Source organism: Argopecten irradians, chromosome 5, assembly GCF_041381155.1.
Source record: "Argopecten irradians isolate NY chromosome 5, Ai_NY, whole genome shotgun sequence".
Taxonomy (NCBI): domain Eukaryota; kingdom Metazoa; phylum Mollusca; class Bivalvia; order Pectinida; family Pectinidae; genus Argopecten; species Argopecten irradians.
In genome coordinates, this window is record NC_091138.1 from 28,689,410 (window position 1) to 28,702,009 (window position 12,600).

General features: G+C 37.0%; 1 protein-coding gene across 3 annotated transcripts; it reads right to left on the minus strand.

Moving 5' to 3' along the window:
* Positions 1-4,825: 4,825 nt before the first annotated feature.
* Positions 4,826-11,747, minus strand: LOC138323435 (nuclear receptor coactivator 4-like). Of its 3 annotated transcripts, none has more exons than XM_069268059.1 (7): positions 11,601-11,747; positions 8,947-9,081; positions 8,327-8,526; positions 7,584-7,830; positions 6,932-7,337; positions 6,467-6,678; positions 4,826-6,204 (listed from the first exon to the last, which is right to left on the minus strand). In XM_069268059.1, the coding sequence occupies exons 2-7, from the start codon at positions 9,034-9,036 to the stop codon at positions 5,467-5,469; spliced, it is 1,893 nt and encodes a 630-aa protein (XP_069124160.1). In that variant the 5' UTR covers positions 9,037-9,081; positions 11,601-11,747; the 3' UTR covers positions 4,826-5,466. The 3 variants fall into 3 exon arrangements, with proteins under 3 accessions (XP_069124160.1, XP_069124158.1, XP_069124159.1); XM_069268057.1 differs by having other exon boundaries at positions 4,826-6,207; XM_069268058.1 differs by lacking the exon at positions 11,601-11,747 and adding an exon at positions 9,517-9,712 and having other exon boundaries at positions 4,826-6,207.
* Positions 11,748-12,600: the final 853 nt, after the last annotated feature.

Genomic DNA, 12,600 nt, shown 5'->3' on the forward strand with positions numbered 1-12,600 from the left:
GTTAAAATCTTTACACAAATTCTTTTCAATAAATAAGAGGCTGAGAGACCCGATATTGGTCCTGTAGCACACTGGTATGAAGGCCGAACAAGTTTGTTCAAATAAATGACATTCATTCAAGGTCACATAGGTCAAATTTGGTAGAACCTTTTCAACACAATAAGTAAAAAGAGACCTTGGAACCTGATATTGGGACTGTAACATGCTGGGTTATATAATTAAAAGACTACCAAGTTTGTTCATATTGAACTTGACTTTCATTCAACGTCACAGGGGTCAAATAGGCTACATTCTATTACGATGTACTGTACAATTCTGTTCTTCCATATGTGGCATTTCGTCCATCGTATATCAACTGTGCTTCCGTTGGTAAAGCTATAGTAATTACAATCTATATATATTTCTTAAGTATCTTCCTTGTATTTTTTCCTTTTTGTTCCTTGTCTTGTATATAACAGCCAGGAAGTGGCCAACTTGGATCATACCGGTAATGTATTTTAATTTGTTTATTTTGACTATTGGGACTCTATCCTTCCCATCCTAGGAAGCCACACCCTTTGATAGTCTATTTCAAATTTGTTTCTTTTCCCATGATATGCTCCAGACAAATCACAATTCAAACAAATCTTTTCATTCCTACTGCAGAAGAAGGTTGAAACATTTTTTTGATTCCCATATTGTGCTTCATTCTAGGAGATCAGAACCATAGTTTCTCCAAAATTGATTCTTCAGCCAATTACACTGCAGACCATCTTGTCAGGCGACGTCTGCTGTCCGCCATTTGTAAACTTTTCATTCAGGCGACTTCTTCTCAATAACCAAAAGGGCCAGGGTACTGATATTTGGCCTGTAGCATGCTGGGATGAAGAGCTACCAAGTTTGTTCAAATGAATGACCTTGACCTTCATTTAAGGTCACAGGGGTCAAAAAGGCTAAAATCTTCAAATGACTTCTACTCAAGAACCAAAAGGCCCAGGGTATTGATATTGGACCTGTAGCATGCTGGAATGAAGGGCTACCAAGTTTGTTCAAATCAATGACCTTGACATTCATTTAAGGTCACAGGGGTCAAATAGGCTAAACTCCCTTAAACAACTTCTTCTGAATAACTAAGAGGCCTAGAGACCTGATATTGGGCCCCTGACATGCTGGGATGAAGGGCTATTCAGTTTGTTCAAATCAATGACCTTGATCTTCATTCAAGGTCACAGGGGTCAAAATGCTAACATCTTTAAACGACTTCTTCTCAATAACCAGAAGGCCCAGGGTACTGATATTGGGCCTGTAGCATGCTGAGATGAAAGACTACCAAGTTTGTTCAAATTAATTACCTTGACCTTCATTTAAGGTCACAGGGGTCAAATAGGCTAAAATCTTTACACAAATTCTTCTCAAGATCCAGAGTGTCCAGGGTACTGATATTGGGCATGTAGCATGCTGGGATGAAGAGCTACCAAGTTTGTTCAAATGAATGACCTTGACCTTCATTCAAGTTCATAGGGGTCAAATCCTTTAAACGACATCTTTTCAAGAACCAAAAGGCCCAGGCTACTCATATTGGTCCTGCAGCATGCTGGGATAAAGGGCTACCAAGTTTGTTCAAATCAATGACATTGACCTTCATTCCAGGTCACAGGGGTCAAATAGGCTAAAATCTTTAAACGACTTCTTCTCAAGAACTGAAAGGCTCAGGATACTCATATTGGGCCTGCAGCATGCTGGGACGAAAGGCCACCAAGTTTGTTCAAATAGGCTAAAATCTTTTAAGACTTCTTTAGAATAACTAGGAGCCTAGAAACCTGATATTGGGCCTGTGACCTGCTTGGATGAAGTGCTACAAAGTTTGTTCAAATGAATGACCTTGACCTTCATCCATGGTCACAGGGGTCAAATAGGCAAAAATCTTGAAATGCCTTTTTTTGTGAATAACTAAGAGGCCTAGAGACCTGATTTTGGGCCTGTGACAAGCTGGGATGAAGGGCTACCATATTTGTTTTAAACAAGAGGCCAATGGGCCTTAACGGTCATCTGACTCATGGCACAAAACAACAAAGTCACAGTATAAAGTAGTGGTTAACAATTAATATAAACAATACAAGGAACTCCTTAGTTGAATGTGCAAGTTTCTGAAATAGGTAAATGTCATTTGTTGAACAAACTTGGTAGCACTTCATCCATATATGGTTGTAACCCATTCAAGGATTAATATAAGGAGGAGTCAGATTTTAAAGCCAAATTTCAGCAAAGCTCCCATTTTTTTGACCTCCGCCGTACTATCCCCATGGGTCTTAGCTCTATCCTTTATAAAATATGATTGTCCTCACCTAAAGTTCCCCCTTCTGAATCAATTAAAACCCATATAGACCAATTTTCATTGAGATATCGGAGATTGAACCCGAACACAGGAAGTGGGCCAGCGGCCATTTTGGAATACCAAAATATTTACGAAAATGTTTGCATGTTATTCAGCATCAATTAAAACCCCTATAGACCAATTTTCATTGAGATCGGAGACTGAACGCGAACACAGGAAGTGGGCCAGCGGCCATCTTGGAATACCAAAATATCTACGAAAATGTTTGCATGTTGTTCGGCATCATTTAAAACCTCTATAGACCAATTTTCATTGAGATCAGAGACTGAAACCTTAAAAAACAGGAAGTGGGCCAGCGACCATCTTGGAATACCAAAATCTTTACGAAAATGTTTGAATGTTGTTCCGCATCATTTAAAACCTCTATAGACCAATTTTCATTGAGATCGGAGACTGAAACCTGAAAACAGGAAGTTGGCCAGCTAAAATTAAGAAAATTTGCCCTTTTGGGGCCCACCCTCAGCTCCTAGGGGTCGGACCAGACTCATTTATATAAAATATGATTGTCCTTCCCCAATGATGTTTCACTCCAAATATGGATGAAATTCATCCAAGGATGAAGGAGTAGTATGATTTTAAAGCTAAATTTAAGAAAATTTCCACATTTGGGGCCCCACCCCTCAGCCCCTAGGAGTCAGACCAGGCTCATTTATATAAAATATGATTGTCCTTCCCCAATGATGTTTCACACCAAATATGGATGAAGGAGTAGTAGGATTTTAAAGCTAAAATTAAGAAAATTTCCACATTTGGGGCCCCACCCCTCAGCCCCTAGGAGTCAGACCAGGCTCATTTATATAAAATATGATTGTACTTCCCCAATGATGTTTCACACCAATTATAGATGAAATCCATCCAAGGAGGAAGGAGGAGTAGGATTTTAAAGCTAAATATAAGAAAATTTCCCCATTTGGGGCCCCACCCTCAGCCCCTAGGAGTCAGACCAGGCTCATTTGTATAGCCCCTAGGGGTCGGACCAGGCTCATTTATATAAAATATGATTGTCCTTCCTAAATGATATTTTACACCAAATATGGATGAAATTCATCCAAGGATGAAGGAGGAGTAGGATTTTAAAGCTAAAATTAAGAAAATTTGCCCTTTCGGGGCCCCGCCCCTCTGACCCTAGGGGTCGGACTATGCTCATTTATATAAAATATAATAACCCTTCCCCAATGATGTTTCACACCAAATATGGATGAAATCATCCCAAGGATGAAGGAGGAGTAGGATTTTAAAGCGTAAAATAAGAAAATTTGCCCTTTCGGGACCCCATTCCTCAGCCCCTAAAAGTCAGACCAGGCTCATTTATATAAAATATGATTGTCCTTCCCCAATGATGTTTCACACCAATTATAGATGAAATCCATCCAAAGATGAATGAGGAGTAGGATTTTAAATCTAAAATTAAGAAAATTTACCCTTTCGGGGCCCCGCCCCTCTGACCCTAGGGGTCGGACTATGCTCATTTATATAAAATATATTTACCCTTCTCCAATGATGTTTCACACCAAATGTGGATGAAATCATCCCAAGGATGAAGGAGGAGTAGGATTTTAAAGCGTAAAATAAGAAAATTTGCCCTTTTGGGACCCCACCCCTCAGCCCCTAGGGGTCGAACCAGGCTCATTTATATAAAATATGATTGTCCTTCCCCAATGATGTTTCAAACAAAATATGGATGAAATCCATCAAAGGATGAAGGAGGAGTAGGCTTTTGTGTGCACGATGACGGACAAAACACGATGACAATAGGTCATCCTGACCTTCGGTCAGATGACCTAAAAAATGACCTTGATCTTCATTAGAGATCACGGGGGTCAAAATGGCTAATATCTTTAAATGACTATGTTGTATTGTGCCAATAGTCAGATGACCGTTAAGGCCCATAGGCCTCTTGTATACAAAATGTTGGCAGATGGACATCAGACACTGCAAGTATATTTTCCAAAGAAGGAAATACAAACTGGGATAGCAATGATTTCTTTAGTCTGGACTGGTTAAAAAATCTTTCAGAAGATTCTTGATAAGGCTTATTCATATTTTCATATTTCATATCTGTGGTATTATGTAATTTTAAAGTATACAGAGTACCGGTATATGTACCTTGTAATTGTTGTATATTAATATCACTCAGTTGAATAAAAATAGTTTCAATGACTACTAGTTGAAGAAATGCCTAACTCTTGTCATTTCAGAACAGAACAGATTTATAAAGAATTTGAATGTGCAAAATCACAAGAGGAACTACATGTATTGTACATAACTTTGTAAACATCCTTTATAATCTGTACCTCAATAACCAGATATATATATGTACTCTATCGAAAAGTAAAGATACAATAAACTTCACAGATATGCCACATCCAGACCAAAGATCATTTTTTCCTCCAACAATATCAGTGATTCACTACACAATAAATGAGAGGGATATATATAAAACAACACAAGTTTATATCAACCTGACTTTTACTGGTGCATGGCAAATGTAGACATTTAGACCACAAAGTATTTGTGTAGAAATAACTTTCTAACAAAGAGCAACCCAAATATACTGTCAAGATACAAGCCTGGACATCATACACAGTTAGACTGTTCAATTATACTCAAGATCTGTACAGATTTTAACATATCAAATGCAGCTCTACAAAGGCAAACATATTCATACATACTACACCGTATTCAATTCTGATGTTGCTAAAAGGATAATAATATTATTTCTATTTCTACTTAATACTTACATACAAAAAATATTCTTTAAGCTCAAAAGCAAGCCATATATATTTGTTTGATAAAATTGATTAATATGGTTGGGCTTTTTCAGGAATATCACAAAAAAATTTTTTTTTAAAGAAAGAATATTTAAATAATGCATTTTTTCAATCACAGATGTGGAAACAAATAATTGTCAATATATCTTATAATCATTGTATAGGCTATACCACAATCACAGTTTTATTGCACACAAAAAAAATCTCAATATGATGGACCGCTCGACTGTCAATTTTGATTTAAAAGTTAATATTAACTGTCATTTAACCAAGAGTGGTCAACTAAAAGTTCAATGTTAAACCTTTAGAATATAAAAGGTATTAGTTACACAGCCAGAATGAGTCATTCTTCTGATCATAAGGGAACTTGAAAATTTGTTCCTTGGAATGTGTTTCTGTTTCCATGCTTTCCTTTTGTAACCATATTTCTTGGTCACCATGTGGTGCAGCCTTCTCCATATCCGTGATGCTGTGTGCCACTGGGGGAAGCAGCCACTGATCAATATCGATCTCTCCATGCTGTTTGGTGACTTTGTCCCATGTGGCACAGGACAGGAAAGGAGTACTTGTGGGGAGTAGTCTGTTAGCATTATCTAGACGCAACCAAACCTGGCTGTCTGGCTTCTCAAGGAATACTGGGAATTCTGTTGTCTCTTGATTGTTGAGTTGGTTGTTCTTTTCATTCAGTAGCCAGTCACTGGTTTCTTTACTGGCCTGATGGAACTGTTCTATTCCTGTACACCGAGTGGTTGGTCCAACATTCTTTCCGCCATTGGCAAGCCATTTCTGGTTGTCATTGCCATGTTTAAAGATACTGAAGCCTGGCAGATCAGTGACATTTGTGCCACTGATTCTGTGGTGTTCCTCAAGGCAAGAGGGTGTTCCTAAACAATCTATGAATGACTGGCATGGTTCATTGGCCTTGCACACACTTCCAATTTCTTCTTTCTCTGTCTTGCTGCTCTTGATCCACAGTTTGTCAGCGAGATAGTTCCCCAGATTCTCTATCTCAAGAGGTTTCTCTGGTTTGTCACAGCATGATTCTCCACAGCAACCAGACTTCTGGGTGGAAAATAAACATGTAATGATGATAGATTCATACAGAACCATGTTGTATTATGGTAAATGTTGTCAAATATTCAATGCTCTCCTTAAACATCAGTTACTGTATGTTACATTTAGTTTTTATCTAAAGTTTAATTTCAACCATGCTTTTATCAATCTTTGTTTCAATTATTGAATTATATTTTTGGTTATTAAGTTAGCTTTCTGTTCTTCCTATATCAGAACATATACCACATTTGATAAACTTAATTTGTACCTGTTTTGGTGCTAGCCAAATAGACAAATCATCATTTCTCTTGGCAAGATAACTGCCAATAACATCAGGAGCACTTGTCTGGTCATTGGCTGTTGGTTTAGAGTCAGACTTCAGAAGCCATTCCTCTCTTGGTGAAGCCGTCCAGTAGCCAATGTCTATCACTGGGGTGGTCCCAGAAGTCTGGTCCATCATGTCCTCAGTTTCCAGCACCCCTATCAATGATTAGGGTAGTCTTGGCACTTGTGCTTTTATAGATTAACCTTTTACACTATATTTTAAACATATTAGCATTTTGAACAGTTAAAATACTTCTCAATATTTTTAACAAGAATTTCGTGAATGATCAAGTGTTCAACTTGTAAAGAGCTGTTTCTTGGTTTGGTATATTTCAATAAATAATTATAGAATTTTTTCTGTTCAGACAACGAAGTATCATAAGTTGTTCTAAATTATGCTACTTTTTACCTGAAGCCACCGAGCCATCCACAATCTCAAAGTCATCTTCCTCCTCCATGTCTGGGTTCTGTTTGATTTGAAGCAGCCAAGTGTCAATACTGGAGGTGGTGGAAGAGAAAGTTGGGACTCCTCGTGGAGTACAGCTGCCAGACATACTGGACGCTGTGCTTGGTGCACTGCAAAATGACACCGACGGAGAAACCTCTAGCTTGTCAGGGGAGATAACTGACATGATAGGTTGTCGACCAGAGCCGGACACTTCAGTAGAGGAGGATTTTAGCCAATCAGATGGATCTTTACTAAATGCTGGGAAGGCAAAAGTTGGTTGTAAGGCAGATGTGGTGGTTGTGGCAGCAGTGGAGTGGGTCAGCCAGTCTTCGGGGCAGGCAGACAGCTTGGGTATATGGACATCAATCTGGTGAAGAAATATGGTTCAAAAATCAACATTCTGTAAACTCTGATGCAGATTTCAGTATTTAGTTGTCAATGAACTGATATTACTTTGACAATTATTTAAAACCTTAAAACTAAATTTGGCTTAAGCAGAGACTTTTCCATTGATTTAAGGACACAAAATTCAATGTGCGACTTCACTTTTTGTACATTGATCATAACAATATAGCTAAACTGATAAACTTTTATGTATACAAAATGTACTTACATCACGACTTTTGGTTTTGGCATGTTTAATTTCCTCTACAGTTTTGTACAGAATGTGGTGTTCTGCGTCGTCATAGTCCTCAAAGTGAGGTGGCAGACTAGCTGCTGGACTGCGAGGGTCCATGAATTGTGCAGTCAAAGGAAACCCTGTATGATCCACACGTCCATAGTTAACAATCGCATCCTTTAGGGCGGCACTATCAGCCCTGAAACTGATGTAGGGGGTCTCCTCTGGCCTAAGGTCATTCCTGGAAGCACATAATTGTTCTTAGTTCAATATTTACCACTCATCAAAAAAATATGTTTATATGAAATCCAAAAGTGAACAATTTAGAAAATCATGCACACACTAGTCAGTTTTTTTTTTGTTTTTTTTTTGCTCTTTTCTATGATAAGAACATGTATTCAATTTTTTTGCTCTTTTCTGTGATTAGAACATACATTGGAGCCATGGCCTTTAAGATTGAATACGGTGTTTTGGTTGTTAATCATGAGGGTACACATATATATTAGGCCTTTGTTATTATCACACAAAAACAAGTCTCAACAAATTCACAAGAAGCACGAAAATATTTCTACATAATGCAATTAAACCTAAACCTATGTGTTCAGAAGTTTCCATCTAACAAGCTACTTCGCATGGCATAGGACAGCAAAAGGAATTTTCAGACACAGCACAAATTAAATTTTGAATGTACAGGTATAAAAGTGTGTCTCTGAACTACTAGTTAGGGTAAAACTTACATATCAAAGGGTATGTTGGTGCCTGTCCCTCCAAGCTGGCCCTGTAGACTGGTAAGCAGACTGTGAAGACGTACCAGCTGACCATGAAGTACCTCTTCTTTACTGCTGTGAATGAGGTCCACCTGATTAGCCAGGAATACTTGACGGTTCCACAAAGACCTCAGGTGGCGTAGAAAATTTGTGTTCAAACTGCTCTTTACCTAAAAGTATCAAGTGATTCAGGGTTCAAAATTTATAAAAGATCTGTAGACATGGCCTGTGATGATCATTAAGTTAGAAAAAAATTAATCAAGATTACTAGTGGCATAATAGATTAAGTAGTTCAAAAGTATTTTAATTTTCTAACAACAGAACTGTAACATTTTTAGTGGTTATTCTCAGAATGTCACAATCAGTCAATAATTCTTGTAATCAACTTTAATTTTTACTCCTAAATTTTATGCAAATATACATTTTTTTCATTTTTTTTTTTTTTTTTTAACAAACTTTGCTAAAGGTTATTGGTTTGCATCTAACAAATACAACAATAAATTCTTACAGTCCTACCTTTTTAGAGTAGGATATGTAGGGGGTGAGAGCTATGTTCTTTAATGGCTTTATTACTCTAAAACAATACTCACCTCACTGGTATTCTTGTCTAGGTGTGTTTTTATAGCCTCCAGCTGCTGAATAGCACTCTGTATCTCTCTGATCTTCTGTTCTGTGTCCATTATTCAGAGTCTGTAGCACTTGTATCAATTGAAATAGTCCGGGGCCTGCAAAATAATTGAAAGATGTCTTTTTCATGTGATTTAATGATGACCAAAATCCATTGGAGCAAACATATCATCAATGCATAAATTCACAAATTAAACAAAATTAAATGGAAACTTTTATTCCTATTATACCAATATTTTTTCCCTTAATCACTTAGTATATATAACACTAATAATAAGAAAATATTATATTAAAATAATATTATAGTAGCATTTTAAAAGTGTTATATATACTAATTATTATATAATACCTGCTTGTAATTTTAAACATCATGATATTTTTTATAAATAAATCTATTCAGATCTAAGGGGAAAAACTTTATAACATCATTTCTCTAAAGTGATATAATAAAATTAGTATTTAACCTTAGCTTCTGCAAACAATATATAAATTAATAACAATGATTAAATTGTACTTATAACCATGTTATATACCTAGACTATTAGCAGGCAGTGAGTAGTGAGTGACAGGTCAAGAACCGTTGTTGTGGTAGGTGAGCGAGTAGTTTGTAATGAGCTTGAGGTCTTGAAATCACAACAAATATATCTAAAGTTTATCTAAGCTTATCAAGATCACATGGCCAGAGGTCCACTCATCTCGTGTCCCAACAAAGTTCTTTTGATATCAGCACATGTTATTGTTGATATACTCATGTTTGTACACCAACTATAACATGCTCAAAGTGCATGCCTGTATTGACAAAGTTAGGTTGAGGAAATCTGCCATATTTGGCTTATACAGGTCACATTTACCAGTATTCTACTTAATCAAAATCTTAATTAATGATATAAGCTATACTGAAAACAATTTATCTGTTGCATGGTCCAATAGAAAGAGATTTTATGAGACACAGTGTAGTTTCAGCTACTTCATTTCTTTGACATCACATGTTAACAGAAAGTAATAAGTATTAATTATTAAATGACATATTAAATATAATACTCTCCTAATATTTTAAAAACAACAGAAGCCTGGATCCAGATTTTAATAATTCAGGTAGATATGCTTAATATTCCCTGGCCCATCTCCATTCTTGTCTAAGTTAAATACAAGGGGCCCAGAAGGCCTGTATCGCTCACCTGGTTATTGTAATACAAAGTAAGGATCTGAATACAGGATCATTGTTTCTTTTCTGAAGGAATTTAAAGATTTACCTCTATTTCCCCTATTGGGCCCGCCCCTTCTGCCCCTGGGAGGTCAGAGCCATATAATTTATACAAACTCTGTTCCCATTCCCCCAAAGATGTTTCTGGACAAATTTAGTTACACTCCATGAAGAACTCTATGACGAGTAGCGACTTAAAGGGTTTACCTCTATTTTCCCTATTGGGCCCCCTGCCCCTCCTGCCCCCGGGGGGTCATAGCCAAAATTTACACAAACTCTGTTCCCCTTTCCCAAAGGATGTTTCTGGCTTAATTTGGTTAGAATCCATGCGAAACTCTATGACAAGTAGCATTATTAAGGAAATGTTGACGGACGGACAATGAATGGACAGACGCCGTGCCATGACAAAGGCTCACCATCCCATTGGGCCAGGTGAGCTAAAAATTATAGCCAACTTGTTAAAATCATTCCATTGTGTGTTGTTGTCATGCATATAATTTCAAATTGTAAGCGTCTAGACGAATTGAAGAGTGCATATAAGCACTACATAGTAATGTTAACATTCAGATAGGCATGATTTGTGAAGAAAATAAGCGACATAGAAACATGGCAGCACAGAGAGGCCTCGCAATTGATAGCCTTTGAAGGAAATTTTTATATATGAGACTTGTTTATACATCAAGGAAAACAATAATCGATTTTAATCGATCATTGATTGGTTGAATAAAACTGATGGTCAACCATGAAATTTCAACCGATTCCCAACACTAGAGAGCATAGATCTCAATATGATTAACTGTTAGCGTTACTGATACTGAAGTATAACTTAGACCTACATAATGTAATTCAGTCTTGTGCCATATAAATCAGCACATCTTTCAATATTTACCACAATTGACCCGGATAACTTTATTTATATGACACACAAATAGCTGTACATTTAATCTCGATTTACTGTCACCATGCCAATGCTACAGTACCTGGTTTACGTACATGTATTTATAAATAGGCCTAATGTTATCATTACAAAGCAAGGTCAAGGTCGAAATTCGCCATTGCAACGTGTTTGCCAGTCACGTTCCATAATTTATTCACATCTCACATACTATTTCAACAGCAACAGACACAAATATGAATGGTATTAGTAAGCATGACTAAAAACCCGTTCCGTCAAGACGTAAAAACATTCTCTACTAGTCACATTTAGCCAGAAATCAATTCAAAATGATGTGATTTTTGTCACGTCTGACAGTTTGGTCGTTTCACAATGACAGCATTTAGAGTAACCCTTCGGATGTGGTTTTAACGTTTCTTCGAACTTTTTGAAGTAAGATTAACGTTGATATTAGTAATACCTACATATGGTTCTATACTAAAACTTACAATCGGGATAAAATTGACCATCTCACTTACCAAACTCTAGGCACCAGATGCGATAAGCCGGATATGATTGCCTCCGCTGAGACTTCAGGCTTCACGTGATTTGATTGGTTGGTGGATTATGCAGTGCTAATGACGGAGAATCGTACGCACAGTCATCACTCGGTCTGTCCCCGGAACTACAGTCGTGGGACATTAAGTATCCGTCACTGTTGGTTTTTTTTCGCTATCTATTATACTATGTAGCGGGAAAAAACCAGATCGGAATTTTCCTGGTCTCGGGCAACAGTTTGTCTTCGGGTCTAACAAATCATCTGTTTCCCTTAATTCCAATCAAGAACTATATATTGTCAGAAACAGTATACGTTTCTGATATTGTTACATAATATATCTCTTCAATTACAAAACATACACTTATGCATGATGTATGGCGTATATGTATAAATTCTTGATTGCACGTTTACCATTCTTGAACAGCTTGAGACTTTCATTGATTATTTACCTTAAAAGACCCGTCGGACTTAACCCCGGCCATGTTGAAAGAAATGAATTATGGCCATGGCGAACCCGTACCCAAGTTTGGCGAACCCGTACCCATGGAATTTGGCGAACTCGTACCCATCATAAAAGTTAAACTTATAAAACTTTATATATATTGTGTTCGATCAGATGTTTCTAGTCAGTGATCATAAAACGGTACGCAAGAGATTTCAGTCAATATTTTGGGTACGACTTCGCCAATTTTGGGTACGAGTTGGAATGGGTACGGGTTAACTTAGTCCGCTAAACCTGCCTATATTATTAGGCTTTTTTTTTAAATTTTTTTTAAATTTTTTTTTTGCCTAAATATATATAAGGAAAAAAAAAAAATAAAAAAAAAATAAAAAAAAAAGCCTAATAATATAGCCAGGTTTAGCGGGTTTAGCGGACTAGGGTTAACTATACCCCAAAGAAATACATCTACTGGTAGAACCTAGTTCATCCGACATAAATATTTCATTTATTTGTAGCCGTTAGTTACTAATAAAGCCTT

What these genes read in the sequence shown, in the direction of transcription:
- LOC138323435 (XM_069268057.1), bottom strand. Translation starts at nt 9,036, where the DNA reads ATGGACACAGAACAGAAGATCAGAGAGATACAGAGTGCTATTCAGCAG. An exon ending in ACCAACATACCCTTTGATAT is followed by an intron (nt 7,831 to 8,326) that starts GTAAGTTTTACC and finishes ATGTGCTTCCAG; the next exon opens with GAATGACCTTAGGCCAGAGG. An exon ending in TTTGGCTAGCACCAAAACAG is followed by an intron (nt 6,208 to 6,466) that starts GTACAAATTAAG and finishes TTTTCCACCCAG; the next exon opens with AAGTCTGGTTGCTGTGGAGA.